Raw genomic sequence first — 18367 nt, 5'->3', positions numbered from 1 at the left:
GGTGGAGTATTGGCGGCAACCCCGGTTATATTTTCCCACAAAACCCCTTGAATACTTCAACGCGGCCACACAACACAAGCAGAACCACAAACGAGCAGGTTGGCGCCGATCATATGAAGATGAACCAAGTGCATGAAGACAAATGGGTTGAGCTTTATACCGGGGTAAATCATGGCACTCAAAGCCTTTAGGGTGCATGTGCCTATCAAAAGATAGCCACCTGTTTACACACAGACCGTAATGCAACTGAAACCTTGCAGGTCAAAGCAGAGGGCATTCCAAACATTCATGAAACGCTTTGTTCAATCATGTACAGGATGACGTGCGGAATCGCGTGCGTTTTTGTCCTGCGCTAGTACACAGAGCATCACTAAACGCACTTTACTTTGGACATTTCCTCGGAAACTCGACGCTCACGTCTATTTGAGAAATATAATTCACGCATACTCGAATGGGTGTTTGAGCAGGTTGCAGACATATGTACATTGAATAGCAAGTATATGCGGAAGTTGCATGCTGTGTCCACGACCTGAAGTTGTCGACAAGTAGATAGCCGCGCCTAGCAGGTGGGGTTCCTCCTCGTCTTCGTGTTACCTCGCATCGCGACGTGTGTGCACTTCGGCGACATGTGCGCGACGCGCGGTCCATCAGCTGCCAGGGTATTCCCTAAGGTAGCTTACAAACGGTGTTGTCTGAATCAGAGGACATTGTTGCGGGTGCACGTGGGGCTGAGCCCCATTGGGGCTGCTCTAACTTGGGCCTTAGATAATATAAAGCCCCATGCCGCTGACGTGTTCTGAGTCATTGTTCTGGACAGATGTTGAAACATAGAATGCCATGCCCATGCTCTCACGCTGAACAAATAAATTCGCGAGAACACCATGCACAGCCCATAGTTTCTTCCCATGATTAAGCGCGTCGCTTGTTCTGTCTAGACTTGTTATACATTGACGATGGCACCGTCCAGGATGAAGACCTGGCTCGCAGTTGCTGGTGCGCCTCGCTGCATCCTCTTTCTGAGTGCAACAAGCATGTGCTTGAACATAATGTTAACAAGCTTGTTCATACGTGCAGTTGCGTTGCTGGCATTGTCCAGCGCTTTCGCTGAGGAGGCAGAAGAGAAGGTGGGGACAGTTATCGGTATCGATCTGGGCACAACGTGCGTTCCACCATCCACTCCTTTGCGCGCATGTGGATCCTCGATTGACCTGTGGTTGTGTAGAATGCATGGATGCTCCGTTTCGCTAGTGATCTTGCCTGTAGATGGCTGAGCCCGCGTGTCCTGTGGATTGCGAAGAGGGAGCTGTGGCTAGGAATTTTCAAGTCTGGAGTACCGTGAAGCGCGTGCACCCATCGTTCACGCGCATCATATACTGATCGCACATATGTTTTCTGCAGGTATTCGTGCGTTGGCGTGTACCAGCATGGAAAGGTGGAGATCATCGCCAACGACATGGGCAACCGCATCACTCCGTCGTATGTGGCCTTCACTGATGAGGAGCGCCTGATCGGTGACGCTGCCAAGAACCAGGCAACCACAAACGCAGCCAGGACCATCTATGATGTCAAGCGCCTCATTGGCCGTGAGTACGTTCCTTGCACTTGAACAGGTGTCCCCTGCCTCTGGGCCAAGACTGTTGACTCATTGGACACTTGTCCCATGTTCGCGCGCACCCTCATACTGTCTCGCGGACGCGACGACCACTGGGCTGGCCAGGATGCCCACGAGAATGCACTTTCTGTTCATGATGTCTTCTCTACCTCAAACGTCTTAAAGCAGTAGTCTCAAAGTTTAGGAGGTTTGACTCGCGGCCCCTTTAGTTGCGAATGTCCATTTAGAGGCATGGCATGTTGCATTGCAATGGCCCATCATCACTCACACAGATCAACCAGCCGGCAAGCCTTGTGACGCTTGCCAATCCAGAATGCTTCCCAACTCATCTCAGTCAACGCTCATCTTCCACAGCACACCCTCTGGCTGCGTGTACACTCTGTGTGTTATCAAAGTATCTCGGATGAGACAGCCTCATCTTTTTCTCAAAAATCGACCGAAAAGGGCCAAATGAATAGAGCGACTCAATTGTTGATTTGTGTCCGCATGGTTGAGGCAGGGCATGTTGAACCATAACGACTGAACCAGCGCCGTTATGTTCGACCGGGCAACTATCCGGAAAGACTCTGACTCACGCCTTGTTTATGCAGCTTCAAGGACAAGGAGGTGCAGCGCGATCTCAAACTGGTCTCCTACAGCATCGTGAACAAGAACACAAAGCCCTATATCTCCGTCGAGGTAAAGGGCGAGACCAAGGTGTTCTCTCCAGAGGAGATCTCCGCCATGATCCTCCTGAAGATGAAGCAGACCGCGGAAGCCTACCCTCGGCTACACCGTCTCTTCCGCAGTCGTCACTGTCCCCGCATACTTCAACGACGCTCAGCGCCAGGCCACTAAGGACGCTGGTGTCATCGCCGGACTCAACGTCAAGCGCATCATCAACGAGCCCACCGCCGCTGCCATCGCCTACGGCCTCGATAGCAAGGCTGGTGAGAAGAACATCCTCGTGTTCGATCTTGGAGGCGGCACCTTTGATGTGTCCATCCTCACCATTGACAACGGTGTGTTTGAGGTTATCTCGACGAACGGAGACACCCATCTTGGAGGTGAGGACTTCGACCAGCGCGTCATGGAGTACTTCTTCAAACTCATCAAGCGCAAGTACAAGGTCGACGTGTCCGGCGACGCCCGCGCCAAACAGAAACTCCGCCGCGAAGCCGAGCGTGCAAAGCGTGCACTGTCATCTCAGCACCAGGTCCGCGTGGAGATTGAGTCCCTTGCCGAGGGCGTGGACCTCTCTGAGCCGCTCACCCGCGCCCGTTTTGAGGAGCTCAACTCGGATCTCTTCAAGAAGACGATTGGCCCCGTCAAGAAGGCCCTCGACGATGCCAAGTTCAAGAAGACCGACATCGACGAGATCGTGCTGGTCGGTGGCTCCACCCGTATCCCCAAGGTGCAGGAGCTCCTCAAGGCTTTCTTCGACGGCAAGGAGCCCAACAAGGGTGTCAACCCTGATGAGGCTGTTGCCTTCGGTGCCGCTGTCCAGGTGTGTTTTCGGGTTCTCATTTTATGTCGGTATTGTGAAATGGCCATGGTGCACCTGTCCTGGGTTGATCATAAGAACATATTGTCATGCACTTGCCTCTGGGGTCCACATGGAATTGCTACCAACCTGCAATTGGAACTGGGACATGAGCGTGATTGAATGTTGTCATACGATGTATCATCTGCTTCCAACCAGAATTCTTTTCACCAGGCACCTCAACTGGGATTGTTGTTTGCGACTGTTTGTGTGTGTATGTGGGACTTATCCCAGGGGATTGTCTTGCTGTTTTTGCCAGATATGCACTAGCGTCTGATAGCAGCCGATGCGTTGCCCACGAGTAGTGCATGCCATCATTCTTGGCAACTGAGGAATGGCTGCCTTGCGGCTGGTGTGCTTATTTTCCTGGCCTCGATATCCGTGAGTGTGTTCTGATAACTTCTGCCTGTTGCAGGGTGGCATTCTCGGAGACAACCGTGACTCCAAGGTTGACCAGGTTCTCCTCCTCGATGTCGCCCCTCTGACCCTCGGTATTGAGACCGTCGGCGGTGTGATGACCAAGCTCATCCCCCGCAACACCGTCGTGCCAACAAAGAAGTCCCAGACCTTCACCACCTACCAGGACAACCAGCAGCAAGTCTCCATCCAGGTGTTTGAAGGTGAGCGAACCATGACCAAGGATAACCACAAGCTCGGTCAGTTCGAGCTCATGGGCATCCCCCCCGCCCCCCGTGGAACCCCCCAGATCGAAGTCACTTTCGAGGTTGATGCCAACTCCATCCTCAATGTCGCCGCCGAGGAGAAGGGTTCTGGCAAGAAGGAGAAGATCACTATCACCAACGACAAGGGGCGTCTGTCTCAAGAGGAGATTGATCGCATGGTCCGCGAGGGTGAGGAGTTCGCTGAGGAGGATAAGAAGGTCAAGGCTCGCATTGATGCGCGCAACTCTCTCGAGACGTACCTGTACAACATGAAGAACACCGTCGAGGACAAGCTCAAGGACAAGATTGACGAGGACGACAAAACCACGGTGCTCGACACTGTCAAGGAGGGCCTGGACTGGTTGGAAGAGAACCAAGATGTTGATGCTGAGGAGTATGAGGAGAAGCTCAAGGAGCTCACGGACGTCTGCGACCCCATTGTCGCCAAGGTGTACAAGTCTGGTGACGGTCCTAGCGCTGATGAGGATGAGGATGACAGCAGCGACGAGCTCTAAGTGTGCTACGTCCGTAAGCTGCTTAGGCACGTTCAGGGCGCTGCTGATTATCGGCTGCCTGGCACTTCACTTGTCTTGCTATATTTGCGTGATGGGGTGAGGGGCTTGAATTTGCGTGCCTGAGCAGCATAGAGGGGGGGGCGTTGGGCTGATAGCTTGACTTGTGACTCAGCATGTGATGCTGGACGGAATGGTGGGTAGATGACAGACATTCTTTATATAGAGTAAACATAGACAACAACCTGCATTACTACTGACAAACCAGGAACATGTAATCTTCCTGACATTTCATGTATTTGAGGACAAATACCTGACATTACGCTGCAACAGCAAATTTCACTGCATAGGTAAGTCGGAGACTGACAAAGACGCTGTCATCGTAGTGCGACCTTGTTGCCGAGGAAGGCATAGTACTGAGCCAGATAAACATATGATTGTCTGCGGTCAAAACTGTCGCCATTCACAAGATGCGTGAGTCTCCTCTTGCACACCTATGTTCTGCATGCCTTGCATGTTTCGTGACAGGTTAAGACAGTCTTGTTCGCTGCAGCAGCGCTCAAGCTGTCTTCGCATCTCTCTAAATTGCCATCTTGGCACGAAGCAACGGGGCAATGACATGTAGCAACCTCTCTATCCACTGTTCCGGCTGGGCATGTGTTGACTATGTTTGGATACTTTTCCTCCTGCGTTATCTACAGACCTGCCATTTTGTCTGTGTCGATGTACGCTGTGACGGGGGTTTACAAAAAGTTACAGATACGCTGATGTGCTATGCTGACTGCCATGCACGGACGGTGCATGCAATCAAAATGCACTGACAGCAGCATAAGAACCTGGCTGCGCCAGCAAACAACAGCGTTTAGGACAGACTGCTAGTCACACACCCCCTAGTACTACAAGCTAGAGTTCCATTCTCTAGCCCTTGCAACACGCTGCGCAACTGACAGGATAAGTCCCCACAGCCACATCGATTCATTGCAGACAGGATGTCACTCACTGGCAGAAGTGTAGCACAGTGATTTGGCCGCCCGAATGGCAGTGACAAAGTAGGAAGTAACACCTGTCAATGCCTGGCATTGAAATGAGTGAGCATAGTTGTCCCATGATTTGACAACGGGCAGCCGCTGACGAAATCCGAGTCAGAGTCGTCAGACATATGAAGTCCCTACCAAGCCTTGCCTAGGGCCTAGGCTAGGCCCGGCTAAGCCAGTAATTACACCTCATTGTCATGGCTGTCGGTTGTTCTCGCCAGACCTTTTTGCACATACAGACGATGGCACGTAATATTGCTGAGAGAGATACATGGCCACCTGCGATGAAGACCTGGCTCGCAGTTGCTGGTGCCCCTGCTGAACAGAACCCAATCGGGAATCGCTCAGAATAAGTACGCACGCTTCCAAGCGTTACAAACGAAGGGCGCCTTTGCATACGCTTTATCAAGCTAATCAACTGGTAACGCTTGCAGTTGCCTTGCTGACAGTGTCCAGCACTCTCGCTGACGAGGCTGAAGAGAAGGTGGAGTTAGTTGGTATCGATTTGGGCACAACGTACGTCCCGCCACTGCTTTACGCGTTTGCTTCTTTGATTGACTACATATGGGCACTGAGCATGCTTTGCTGCTCGTTTTGCATATGCGCTTGCGTCAACTTTGTTTTGCTGGTATCTGCTCCGAACGCTCCCGAACAAGGGAGCGGTGGCTAGAATTTTGAAAGCCTGGCCTCAGGCGCTTCCGCCGAGCGATGCCTACTGTTATAAACAAGGCTGAATGCTTCAGGTATTCATGCGTTGGCGTGTACCAGCATGGAAGGGTCAGGATCATCGTCAACGACATGGGCAGCCGCATAACACCGTCATATGTGGCTTTCAATGACGAGGCGCGCCTTATAGGTGACGCTGCTAAGGAGCAGGCGATCACAAACGCAGCCAGGGCCATCTACGATGCAAAGCGCCTCATTGGCCGTGAGAACGTTCCATGTGCGCAACAGGTGTCCAGAGCGTCGACGAGGCGCTGAGTTGCACAAGGGAATCCTCCCCGGCTTGCACCTCGAGCCCGCCCCAGACGCTTATAAGCAACATAATCATGTCGTTACCGAGGCTGCCACGATAGCATGCTGTCCATGGGACGCCCCGCAAGCGCCTTGCACAAATAAAGGAATCCGATTGTACAAGGTCCGTACCAAACTTGTCAGTCAAGCGTTTCAACGAGCTTGTTCAAGTGCCTTTGATGCAAGACTCTGAAATGAGAAAGGTACTTTCATTCCGATGCCCGTGGCTGTACTCCATTGCTCATTGCACCACAGATGCGGTTTCAAAGAGCAACAGTGACGCAGTGGGGTTTCAATCGCCAACACACCAGTGAGTGCGCGGCAACGCCGCATCTACTACAGTTTTCAAAAGCACAGATAAGAGTGACTTCTGTGCGTAGTTCAACTTGCTCTAAATGAGATACCTCCGACGATAAGTAGCTTGCAAATTGAAAGAACCCCCACAACATCCCAGAAAGCTCCGCACACCAGAGCCGCCACACGGCGTTTCCCCCGACCCTGTAATTACGGGTCTTAATGCCTGAAAATACTTGACACTGGGAGTCTACGATGGAGTTTGAACCCCGATCTGGCGAATCACTGCCGCCCTGGCCTGGCACCTTCTCTTGATACACATCTGCCCGCTCTGAGGAAGTTGTCGCCTGCCTGGTGGTGGGCGTACGTTACTTGTTCTTTTTATGGAGGGATCATCGCTGATTCCCAGCATTCTTTGACCTAGGCTCGAATTCTCAAGTTGCACGAGTTTGGTTGAGCTGCTTGTGTCCAGTTGGTTCGGCAATGTTGTGAATGGCACATCATCACCCAATGCAGGCCAATGGCAGGACACCACATACTATGGATAATGCGGTGCATTATCCAGAGATGCACAGGAGCAACAAGGGAATTTGAAGGGCTACTCAGGTCTGAACACACTTGAAACCCAGTTTACAATCCCTGCAATCGGGCTACAAAGGCAGGGCTCAAGCAATGTAAAGGTGCAATTCAGCACACTTCACTCCATGCTCATTGCAACTGAACGTTCGTCAAACACCGCACTCCCTCTCACCGGGTGTGAATGCATTGTTGCTACCTAGTATCCTCTTCCAAGCCTCGTTCAGCTCACTCACAGCAGGTCTTCTGGCTGCTTTCACACACCATGTGACAACAAGTAGCCCCATCTGTGTCTACACAGTCCAAGGGAGCAACTGTCTGGAAGGACCCTAACTCATAGACAAGGTGTGCAGCTTCAAGGACAAGGAAGTGCAGCGCGCCCTCAAACTGGTCTCCTACAGCATTGTGAACAAACAACACAGCCCTATGTCTCCGTCGAGGTGAAAGGGCGAGACCAAGGTGCTCTCCAGAGGAGATCTCCGCCATGATCCTCCTGAAGATGAAGCAGGCCGCGGAAGCCTACCTCGGCTACACCGTCTCCTGCGCAGTCGTCACCGTCCTGCATATTTCAACGATGCCCAGCGCCAGGCCACTAGGGAAGCCGGTGTCATCGCCGGACTCAACGTCAAGTGCGTCATCAAAGAGCCCACCGCCGCCGCCATCGCCTACGGCCTCGACAGCAAGCCTGGTGAGAAGAACATCCTTGTGTTGCATCCCGGAGCGGCACCTTGGATGTGTCCGTCCTCGTCATTGACAACGGCCGTGATCGAGATCATCTCAACCAGCGGAAACATGCATCTGGGAGGCAACGACTTTGACCAGCATGTCATGGAGTACTTCTTCAAGCTCATCAGCGCAAGTACAACGTCGATGTGTCTGGCAACGCTAGCGCAACGCAGAAGCTCCGCCGGGCGGTCGAGCGGGCAAAGCGTGGGCTGTCATTTCAGCACCAGGTCCGCGTGGAGATTGAGTCTCTTGCCGACGGCGTGGACCTCTCAGAGCCGCTCACCCGCGCCCGTTTTGAGGAACTCAACTCGGTCCTCTTTGAAAAGACAATTGGCTCCGTCAAGAAGACCCTTGATGATGTCAAGCTTAAGAAGACCGACATCGGCGAGATCGTGCTGGTCGGTGGCTCCACCCGTATCCCCAAGGGTGCAGGAGCTGCTCAAGGCTTTCTTCGACGGCAAGCGAGCCCATCAACGCCCCACACATCTACCATGACGAAGCCGTTGCCTTTGGTGCCGTCATCTATGTGCGTTCTAGCTCTTAAGTTTTTGATGGTGCTGTGATATGGTTGCGAATTTGCTGGTTTGGGTACGACACCTGCTCTTCCCTACATGCTTGCAACGCGCACGGATTATCTCCGTCCTACCTTCTCAACCGTCTTGGCCGTCTAGAAAGACGTCTGTGGAATTCTGAGAAACGTCTATGTCAACTGGGATATTGGCTCATGCAAGTCTCTATGGTATCGCAGTTTTCGTCATTGCCATGATATAACTGAGCATACTGGATCGAAACCGCGCTGCGCAATTGTTGCTGTCAAAATAGACATGGTGTTGCAGCGCTCCGACTGCACATGGGCGGGAAAAAACAAGGCTGGCCAGGCGACGGGGGATGGATGCTGTCTGTGCCACTATATTTGTCGTCTTCCCAACGACAACTTGATTGCAGACGGCCCACTCCTGCCCACTATTGCATGTGACATCGTGCCAACGTCGGTGGATTCACATTGTCTCTCATGCGCCCTTTTTGAGCTGCATGCCTGTAGGCCGAGAGTATCGAAGGGTGTGCCAGAGAGGCATTCGAGAGCAACGCATGATCAATGATAGTAAGGTTTGGGCCTGGATGAGGAGGAGGAGGAGAAGGCTCGCATGAGGACGTGCCTTCTCAACTTGACAAGCACCGGCAAGGGCAAGCTCAAGGACACGCTTGGTGAAGACGGCACGCCCACTGTGTTCAACATTGCCAAGGAAGGGCTGGAATGGTTGGAAGAGAATGATGGGCTTTCTATTTATAGCAAGGAGTATGTCGAGGAGTTCAAGGAGCATATGGACTTCTGCCTCCCCAGCGCGGACCCCAGCGTCCCAGCTGCCCAAGTGCCAATCCGAAACATGTACTGGTCTCGAATACAACAATGATGTCTTGTCTTCATACGGTGCTTCGCCAGAATGGGTTTCGACCGCAATTCTGGTCCCCAAATTCATGCATTTTTGGGTATCTGAACCCAGAAAAGACAGGATCTGGAGAATCACTGCTGCTATTCTCATTGCTATAGAAGTCCTGGTTCTCTTCTACTTGTGCACCCTCGTCGCCAAGGTGTACCAGTCCGGCCACGGACCTAGCGCTGGTGAGATTAGGACGACAGCAGGGACGATCTCAAAGTGCCCTGCGTCGGGCGAGCTGTTGAGATGTGAATATCAGCTAGTCAGTAGGTGCTGGACGCTTACGAGAGTCCTAGGTTACATAGTGCATGTATCACGAGAACGGAACGTTCGAGTGAGCTTCATGCATAACGAGAGCATTGCTGAGAGCTACGATAGGTGTCCTCAGTGTAGCAGTATATAATGTAGTGCGTGGCATACATTATGCGTGCTTCTAGTCCCTGAGTAGCCTATTTAACAGAGATACTGATGAGCGGTGTAACACTCCTCATTTTGCACCCTGTCATACTTCAACATTAAATAGGGGCTTACAACTAGGCATCGCTTGTCGATACGCTGCACATTCGTAGGCTGCTTGCGTAAACACATGCTTGCCAAAATGTTGCTGCTTTGAGTTGCTGCTTTGAGACTTTGTTCGATGGACGACAAGTTGCGAGCTTCGTGTAAAAGCGTCGCGTCTTAGCCTACAAGGTTCGGCACGACCAAGATGGTTGTGGAACGTTCTCGTGGAGTATCTTCGTCAAGTGAGAAGATGACTGGCGAGTGGGCTACTTGTCGTGAAGAAGAGGTTCAAGGTAGCGCTGCGTGGAGTTAGCATTACGCAGAGTTGCGAGATGGGGCTCGAGCGTGGAGGACATTCTAGAAGTTGCAAGACCATCCAGGAGAGACCTGTTTTGTCTTCAAGTTATGAGCTATGAGCTGGCTGCACACGTTGTGCACAAGCTTCAAACTGCCTATACTTCGTGACTGTGAGGATTCCATTTGTGGAATTGCAAGCATGGCATTGTTGCATGAGAACTTTGCATGGGCGCTCACGTAGTTTGAGTGAGCCATTGCCGCATTTGCAGAGTGCATATGCCTAGTGTTCTGCATGAGCATCGCATGTTTTTGTTGGCTCTCAGTGCACTGAAGTGGGGGAGCATTTGCATAGGGTTGTTTGTGCCTGTATGTTTGCTGTCCTCAAACATATCTCAGCACCTCCTGAGGGGGAGTGTTGAGATATGAATATCAGCTAGTCAGTAGGTGCTGGACGCTTACGAGAGTCCTAGGTTACGTAGTGCATGCATCACGAGAACGGAACGTTCGAGTGAGGTTCCGTGCATAACGAGAGCATTGCTGAGAGCTACGATAGGTGTCCTTAGTGTAGCAGTATATAATGTAGTGCTTGGCATACATTATTGCATGCTTCTAGTCCCTGAGTAACCTATTTAACAGAGATACTGATGAGCGGTGTAACATTCCTCATTTTGCACCCTGTCATACTCCAACACGAGCTACTTCAGGTATGTTACATGGCAAGGCTGAATAGTAGTGCTCGCGTGCGGGGTCTGGGCGTGAATACCGATTGATGTCCTTTTCTGTTTTAGTGACAGTTTAGTGCTTGCCTTGTCATGCCATGTTTGTGACACGGTGTCAGGTTCTTGTATTTCCATGCCTGGGCAGCATAGAATCAGGGGGCGTCAGGCTTATAGCCTTGACGTTTGCCTCTGCACTCGATGCTGGACGGAATGGTGGGTAGATGACAGACATGGAGAGTAGGCATACCGTGACAATACCAACAAACGGGCCGTTACGGTCACGCTTTTGGACTCGCCGCCCAGTTTACATAGAGAAAATATGTTGAATTTATAGGTATGTTTATAGACAAAATAGTCGAAAATGATAACACGCTCCCAACAAGCTCGCCCGTTTGTTGGTATTGTTACGGTACGCAGCGACCTGCATTAGAAGGCGGGTGCACTGCCTGTGAGACCTGTGCTGTGCGTTTCTGACCTACTCAAGGACAGGTCGTACAGTAGCGCACTCCTTGTTCAAAGCACCAACCCCTGCAGGAATGCATCACTCGATGTGTCATTCACATTTCGCGACTGCCATTTTTACATGAAATGCCGTTTTATATCTGGTGGTTGAACGGCACCAGATATAGCTGGGGCTGGGGCTTTCTGTTCAACCTAGTCGCAAGGGCTTTCCGTTTATTCCCTGCGCGCCCTAGCAGGTCTGGCGTGGGAGACAAGAACGAAGACGCAGGGGGGTGCTTCCCCGGCGTGAGGGTGGTTTTTTTGTGTGGTTTTTCACCAAGAGACAATCGGCTGCAAGCCTGTGATGAGCTAAGTTTTGCATGTTATGGATGCCATAATCTGCCTTGCGCGCAACTGCACTCGAGCTCCAGCCAGTGTGGGGTTTGCAAGTTTTTACCGGTGCACCCTGGATATGGTGGTTCTGTGCTGTGTGCGGCCGTTTTGCCTATGCTTCTCGAGAACCTTTGAGTGGTTCTGTCATCCAATCACTGGAACAACCTTTGAGTGGTTGTTCCCAGTGATTGGATGGCGATTTCTCCTCTCTGTGTAACATAGCATTACGCAATGGCCGAAATATAGCGGCATGTCGTGTGACCAGTCCCTAGTCACACGTCATGTTCGGCAAACGCTTGTTCAATGACGGGAGAATACCGTAGTAAATTAAACATATGGTTGAGAAAATGAGGGGCGTTACGGCATTACATTATTAAACAACCGTCAATTAGGTTGAAGTCCAAAACATTTCGCGTTTCAATTTATTAAACAACCGTTCATACGGTTGAGGAAATGACTGGCGCCGCAGGCGATTTTTTTTTCATGGTACAGCAATTTGTACCGCTTGCGGGCGAAGCTTCGCGCATTCTGGTCCCGTGCCACAGGTGTAGGAGAGTACTGTCGCTTTCGCTTGTTCTTGGAACCCTCGGGCCTGCCAACCCTTCGCTTGGCGGGCTGTGTCTGAGCTGTGTCAGGCAACTCACCCCTATCCACCCCATCGGAACCCTCGGGCAACTCACCCCTATCCACACCATCGTCGAGCAAGCGGGCTGGTGCGTCCTGGGAAGCCAGCACAGCCTTCCTTTCTCGGAAGCGTTTCACACGTGCATGGGATAGAACTCTCTTTCTGATTACTTCCTTCTGCCTTCGCTCCAGCTCAGCCGGGCAATCACCATCATCTGCACTAACATCTAACACCAGGGGCGCTCTCTCATCTTTCTCAAACAAGTAATCATCAATGCGATTCCATTCTCGCTCATCATGTTCGGCTTTTTCAGCAGTTGTCATGTCCTTCACCTTCTTGAAACACAGCAATGACTGCCTTTGCTTGCGTGAACCGGCCCCAGCTGGGGTGGACGGTGCGTGACAGTGCATGTTGACAAAATGGTGGTTTCTGCAAGGTAAGATGGGCCCTTATATGCTTACATTCATGACAGGGTTCGTTCTGGTGTCGGGCTTCGAATAGGCCAGGGTACACAGGGTGCCGCAGGCACCTTAAGAAAATTCTGGACAGAGTTACCCGTTACATCCAACATTTATTAAACAACCGTTCACAAGGTTTTTTTTTCCCCCAATCATTACGCGCTACCAATATAATAAACGCCAAGGAAGGTTGTCCGGCCCAGCGTTACGCGTTACGAACCATATGTTTAATTTACTACGGTACCATGTCGCACGTATTAAATACTGTCCAAAAGGCCCTTGAGCATCGTATGTACCATGTCCTTGGGCTTTTAGAATTTCGCCTGCAGCGCCAGTGGTTCATCCAAAATGACGGATGAGTAATGATACGTCAAGTGTCACGCTTGAGCCTGTGTCCAGAGGGACGGACCAACAACAATTGTGACGCCGGACGTTGTCGAGCCACCAGATATAGAAGGGTAAGGGTAACTGCAATTACCAACCCGTGTATCCAAACCAATACGCACAGGTCCAATCACATGACAGTCAAGGCATGGGACGTTGCCATCACATCCAGAGCAGTGGCACAGATTGGATGTGACGTGCTCACCCAAAAATGCGCTTACCAAAGCAGAACCCTGCGTGCTAGTACTCACAAGCGAAAGGAAAATAATGCCATCTTGCCACACGTACATTTCAAACACATGGAGCCGTGCCACTGGTCATAAGTGGACAGGTGATGCAGCACAAAGCACAACAGTGCATCATGACCGCGCAGCCTTGTTGCCCGCCTTGTCGCCTGCCTCCTCTGAGCCATTCATCAGCTCCTCCAGCGTTCGCTTCTTCTGCGGCTTGGCCTCTGTCGTCGCGTTGGCCTCTGCGAGCGGCTTGGCAGCTGTGCTTGCATCAGATTTCACACATTTCTGCACACCAGGCAAGCCACATCAAAGAACATTCCATTGCACATGTGCATGGCATGCGAGAGCAGCCACAGCTTTAAGCTAAATCGCAGGGCTACCCAAGCATGAGTGCATCACTGATCGATCAACGCATCCCTCTTAGCGCATGCAGCCAGCTCAACGCAACTAATGCATGTTGGTAGGGCAAACACGGTTGCTCCCGGTGCACAAAGAAAATGCGGGCAGGTGCCCACTCACTAACGTCAGCACAGCTGCTGGGGCTATCCTAAAGACAGTGTTCACGGATGTCTGGCAACATCAGCTTTCCATTGATCTCCGCAACATGGCAGCCCCACAATTTCAGCCCAACAATCACGCTCTTGCCGACAAGCCCAGCTGCTGCCGTCCAAATGATGGAGCAGTGCTTCGCCAGAACAGGTTTCGTCCGGTCAGGAAAATCAACGCATTTTCGGGCATCAAGACCCGAACAATCAGAGTCTGTCAAAACACTGTGACGGGAGACTTCTTAACAACAAGGGTTGCCAAGCATTACAACAGCTCATCTGCAAATCAGATACTGCAAACTTGCAGGAATCCTTGGGGCTTGACATGGTTCCCAGCTAACTAATTTCTTCTATTTATGGGCATGTGAACCTCGTGTTCTGGGGTAATGCTTATCCTCTGTTGCTCAAAGAACTACTCCTATCCATTCTTCTACAGATAGGTGGGTGCTACGAGGATATCCTGGTGAGAGATGAGCAGTTTTGCTAGCTGCATCCACTACCACGTACCTCTCGAGTAGCCCGAGATAGTGTGAGTTTACACAAATCATGGCGAATGACACCAGTGGCATGACTCGGCATGGCACCTTCATGTGGCATGTGTTTCTCCCACCATCATCACTGTATAAACAGTGGACGGGCTGACCCGACACATGTGCCTGTGAGCAGTACTGCATCTGAGAAAAGCAGGGTTCTTCCATGCGGCTGAAAGCATCCGTAGTCTACGAGATACTAGGTCAGCTCCGAGGGTACTTATAGGTGCCGAGATTCGTTTTTCTCGGTATTGTCTGGATAAAAGAACACTCAGATGGAGAACGCAGCTCGCAGCAATTCCTGAATGTCTGACCAGTCATGATGTAGACTTCAAATTCCAGAATCTCAAGTAGTACTTGGAAATGCCAATGTCCATGAGGATGCGGTGGTGTTGTAAGGTAGGGGAGAGAAAGAACCACAGCTCAGGACGAAAAGTGCTAAGTATCCACGTAAAAGATACATCATTGTCACCAACCCCATGGTATGCGTGTCAGATGCAAAAGCGTTCGCACCTGGCTGCCAGAGCCCCTAACCCCCAAGTCCTGCACGTCGGCAGCATCTGAGGACGCCTTGGCGCGAGACTTGGCCGACTTCTTCTCCTTGGCTGGCGATTCTGTCTGCAACTCTGCCCCAACGCCGCCAAACATCATCTTGAGCTGATTCTTCAAGGCTTTGTCCTGCACATACCAACGCCTCGTCAAAGTGTGGCGTTTGACAAACGACAGCACACAGCTTCCAACCCGCAAACCTTCCCAAGCGAAAAGAATCCGAGGTCGCACTCGGTAACTGCAGTTCATGTGGATGCAGTGGTGTTGTCGAGCGATACCACAGGTAACTAACTACCTGTGTTATGGTTCGAGAACACCCTTGTTGCTTCGCACACTCCGCCACACTCCGGCTGGCCGTACAATGATGACGGACAAGGAAAGTTCAAAGTATCGGACAAAGAGACATGAAGATATGAAGACATGAAAGTCGCGCAGTCGTTCAAATCAAACTCCGTGGAAAGGCATGCGTGTCCGGCACCCTTTCATCCAATACATGAGTGCCGTTGCAAGTTTTTGTTGGATGTGTGGTTCAGCTTGAACTATGGTGACTCGGTCTCTCTGTGTAATCGCATATGCCCGCGAATGACACGGTCTGGCAAAACGCTACCACTCGTTTGATTTTCCCGAATGTAGATTAGAGGGAATCACGGCAGCCGACTTTGGGCCACATCAGCAGAATTCAAACGCTGTGAATCCAACACACACCTGAGCTTTTGCGGTTGTCAGCTCCTCCTGCCTCTCTTTCAGGTCCTTCAGGACAGATTCCAGCTCCTTGATCTCACGAGCCACTGCCTCCAGAGGAGTCTCCTCCACCTCTTCCTCCTCCTCCCCGTCCTCGTCATCATCACTGTCAGCCTTGTCAGCCTTGTCAGCCTTGTCAGCCGTGTCTGCCTTGTCTGCCTTGTCTGCCTTGTCTGCCTTGTCTGCCTTGTCTGCCTTGTCTGCCTTGTCTGCCTTGTCTGCCTTGTCTGCCTTGTCAGCAGATGCTGGGCCCCCTGACTCTGGATTCGCCTCAGCTTTCTCTGCAAGCCCCTCCTGAGATTCTTCGGGTTTGGCTGAAGCATCTTTGCTGCTGACTTCTGAGGGCTGCAGAGCTGCGGAGGCAGTGGCTGCATCATCGCTTGGGGCAGGGCCGGCCACAGGAGCGGGGTTTGCAATCTGTTGCTCCATCTCGGCACGCTTCTGCAACGCGAAGTCAATTTCAATCACAAATGGTTGATCGTTGGGAAGCAGCTTTCCTGAGATTGACGATTTCATTGTGTGTGCGGAACCTTGTGTGCTTGGGCTCTGAGTGAGGCCAAATACGTGGACGACTCAGGCTATGTTACCTGAGTCGATTGTAACGGCTACCTTGCTAAGAGTGTCACTACCTCAACTGGTAGTGTTTGTTAGCAGTGACGACGATGTATCTGTTTACCAGCTTACCTGAATCCACATGGACATTGGCAACTCCAAGCACTACATCGGAATCAGTGCTACCAGTAATGTCACTCGAGGCAGGCCATCCCGAGGGAATCAATCAATCAATGCAGCATGCAGTCAAGCATGCTGTCTGTGACACCGGCTACAGGCCAGCGCTTGCTCTCACTGTGCCTGCTGAATGTGCCTGCGGTCCTTCCGAGAACCCTGCTGGTGACACGCAACGCATAGCGTACATACGGCACCATCAGAAGGCGCAGCGTTGCACGAGAAACAGCATAACATGAAGGTCTCTTGAGCAGTCTTGGCACGCTTTTGCGATACATGATCAAGGGAGCTTCGTTCTGGTGCAGCTTTGTCACGATGTCACATCTATGAATCGGTCAGCATAGGATGGGAGCGTACTTGCTTGAGCAGGAATTTTATCTGCGCGACTGCTGTGTTGATGTGTACGATGGCGTCGTCCACTCTGTCCAGCAGCTCCAGGGGGATAGACAGCTTGAAGTGCAGCTCGGCTTGCCAGCGAACGTCCACCTCAGCGCACGCATCGAGGTGCTTGAGAGCCTGCACAAAACGTAGGCGAGCCTCACGAACGACAAATTACGGGTTTGACAACTCCTCTTACACGACATTCCCCTTTCGAACAACTTCGGACGGTTTGAATCATTCGAATTGCGCTTGGGGAGCTGGGACTCGACTGGCAAGAGCACACACCACGAGTTGCAAGAACGCGTCGTTTCATATACAGCAGGCGAAGAAAATGTAAAGTACCTGCTCATAATCGGCGATTGCGCTCTCAAACGATTCCCGCTCGGCACTGATGTCTGCAAGCACATCATGCACCTCTGCAAGCTGGGATTCCACCTCCGCTCCAAACTCACATTTTTTAGTCGTAAAAATGAGGCGAGCCAACTCTGCCATCTGCCAAGCCAAAGCCAGGTCGCCATCGTCGTCGTCTTCAGCACTGGGCTCCTTTTCCTTCGTCACCCCTGTGGAAGTGCTGGCGCCTTGATCTTGCCCCGCTTTTGACTGCACACAGGACGACGATCAGGTCCTGTTGACTTCTTCTGGGCTTGTTTGGTTCATGTAAATAAGGTATTGCCGCTGGCTCTGTTACAGGTCTATCCTTACATGAGCACGGGAGCATGGAACATGACATCTCCTGTCGACCGAACAACAGCAGAAATCGTACTTTCAAAGCCCCCAAAAGGTTCTCTCCTTGCAATCTGGCGCACCCTAACAAGGATGCCGCATATTTCAAATACACTGGTGCCACCGCAGGGTGCTTCTCGCCAAACTTCGTGACCTTCAGTTCGACACTCTGGGCGAAGTAATCTGATGCCGACACGAAATCATCAGCGTTGAAGCATTCTAGGCCATCCTCGAAATGCTGCTCAGCTATGGCAAGGTCATCGTCAGTGATTTGAGCCGAAGCGGACGTGGATGCCATGCTGCTGAGACGTAACTATTACCGTGTCCGGTGCAAGCGCGGCCAGTATACTCGAATCTACGTGCACTTGTGATATGAAAGAACTGCCATGGGTACAGCGGTGTCACGGACTCTACGACAGTGTGCCAGTCACTCACCAAAGGTGCTGGAAATTGGCAAAAGGTTCCAGTGTCACTGGCAGTGACTGTGCACACAGCACCCGTCGGAAACGCCCCTACCTCCAGGCGCCCTGTCAGCGCAGCTTCGAAATGGACGTGGAACAGACGACCCTGCGCTGTGCAGTCGATTGGGACACCTGCCGTGTGGATATCTCGTGGACATCCAATGATGTGGCGTCCTTACGTCGAATACATGCGAAAGATGCTGCAGGGGCCCCGGGGCACGTATCACTTAACACTCTTCTCACGTCCTGGCAGGAAAAAATTGGGAACTCGT

The 18367-nt window shown here is 51.7% G+C and overlaps 1 protein-coding gene and 2 pseudogenes across 1 annotated transcript; 2 read left to right on the top strand and 1 right to left on the bottom strand.

Moving 5' to 3' along the window:
- Nucleotides 1-953: 953 nt before the first annotated feature.
- Nucleotides 954-4311, top strand: LOC149810480 (luminal-binding protein 4-like; annotated as a pseudogene).
- Nucleotides 4312-5584: 1273 nt separating this feature from the next.
- LOC149810479 (heat shock 70 kDa protein BIP2-like) lies at nt 5585-8496 on the top strand (annotated as a pseudogene).
- An 8358-nt stretch (nt 8497-16854) lies between these two features.
- LOC149810478 (uncharacterized) lies at nt 16855-17932 on the bottom strand. The gene is made up of 3 exons (XM_089994252.1): nt 17675-17932; nt 17254-17511; nt 16855-17046 (listed from the first exon to the last, which is right to left on the bottom strand). The coding sequence occupies exons 1-3, from the start codon at nt 17930-17932 to the stop codon at nt 16855-16857; spliced, it is 708 nt and encodes a 235-aa protein (XP_089850378.1).
- Between the last annotated feature and the right edge of the window lie 435 nt (nt 17933-18367).

This window comes from Nuphar pumila, unplaced genomic scaffold (assembly GCF_984573655.1).
Source record: "Nuphar pumila unplaced genomic scaffold, dmNupPumi1.hap1.1 HAP1_SCAFFOLD_335, whole genome shotgun sequence".
Lineage (NCBI taxonomy): Eukaryota > Viridiplantae > Streptophyta > Magnoliopsida > Nymphaeales > Nymphaeaceae > Nuphar > Nuphar pumila.
This window is presented reverse-complemented; position numbering and strand designations above follow the sequence as displayed.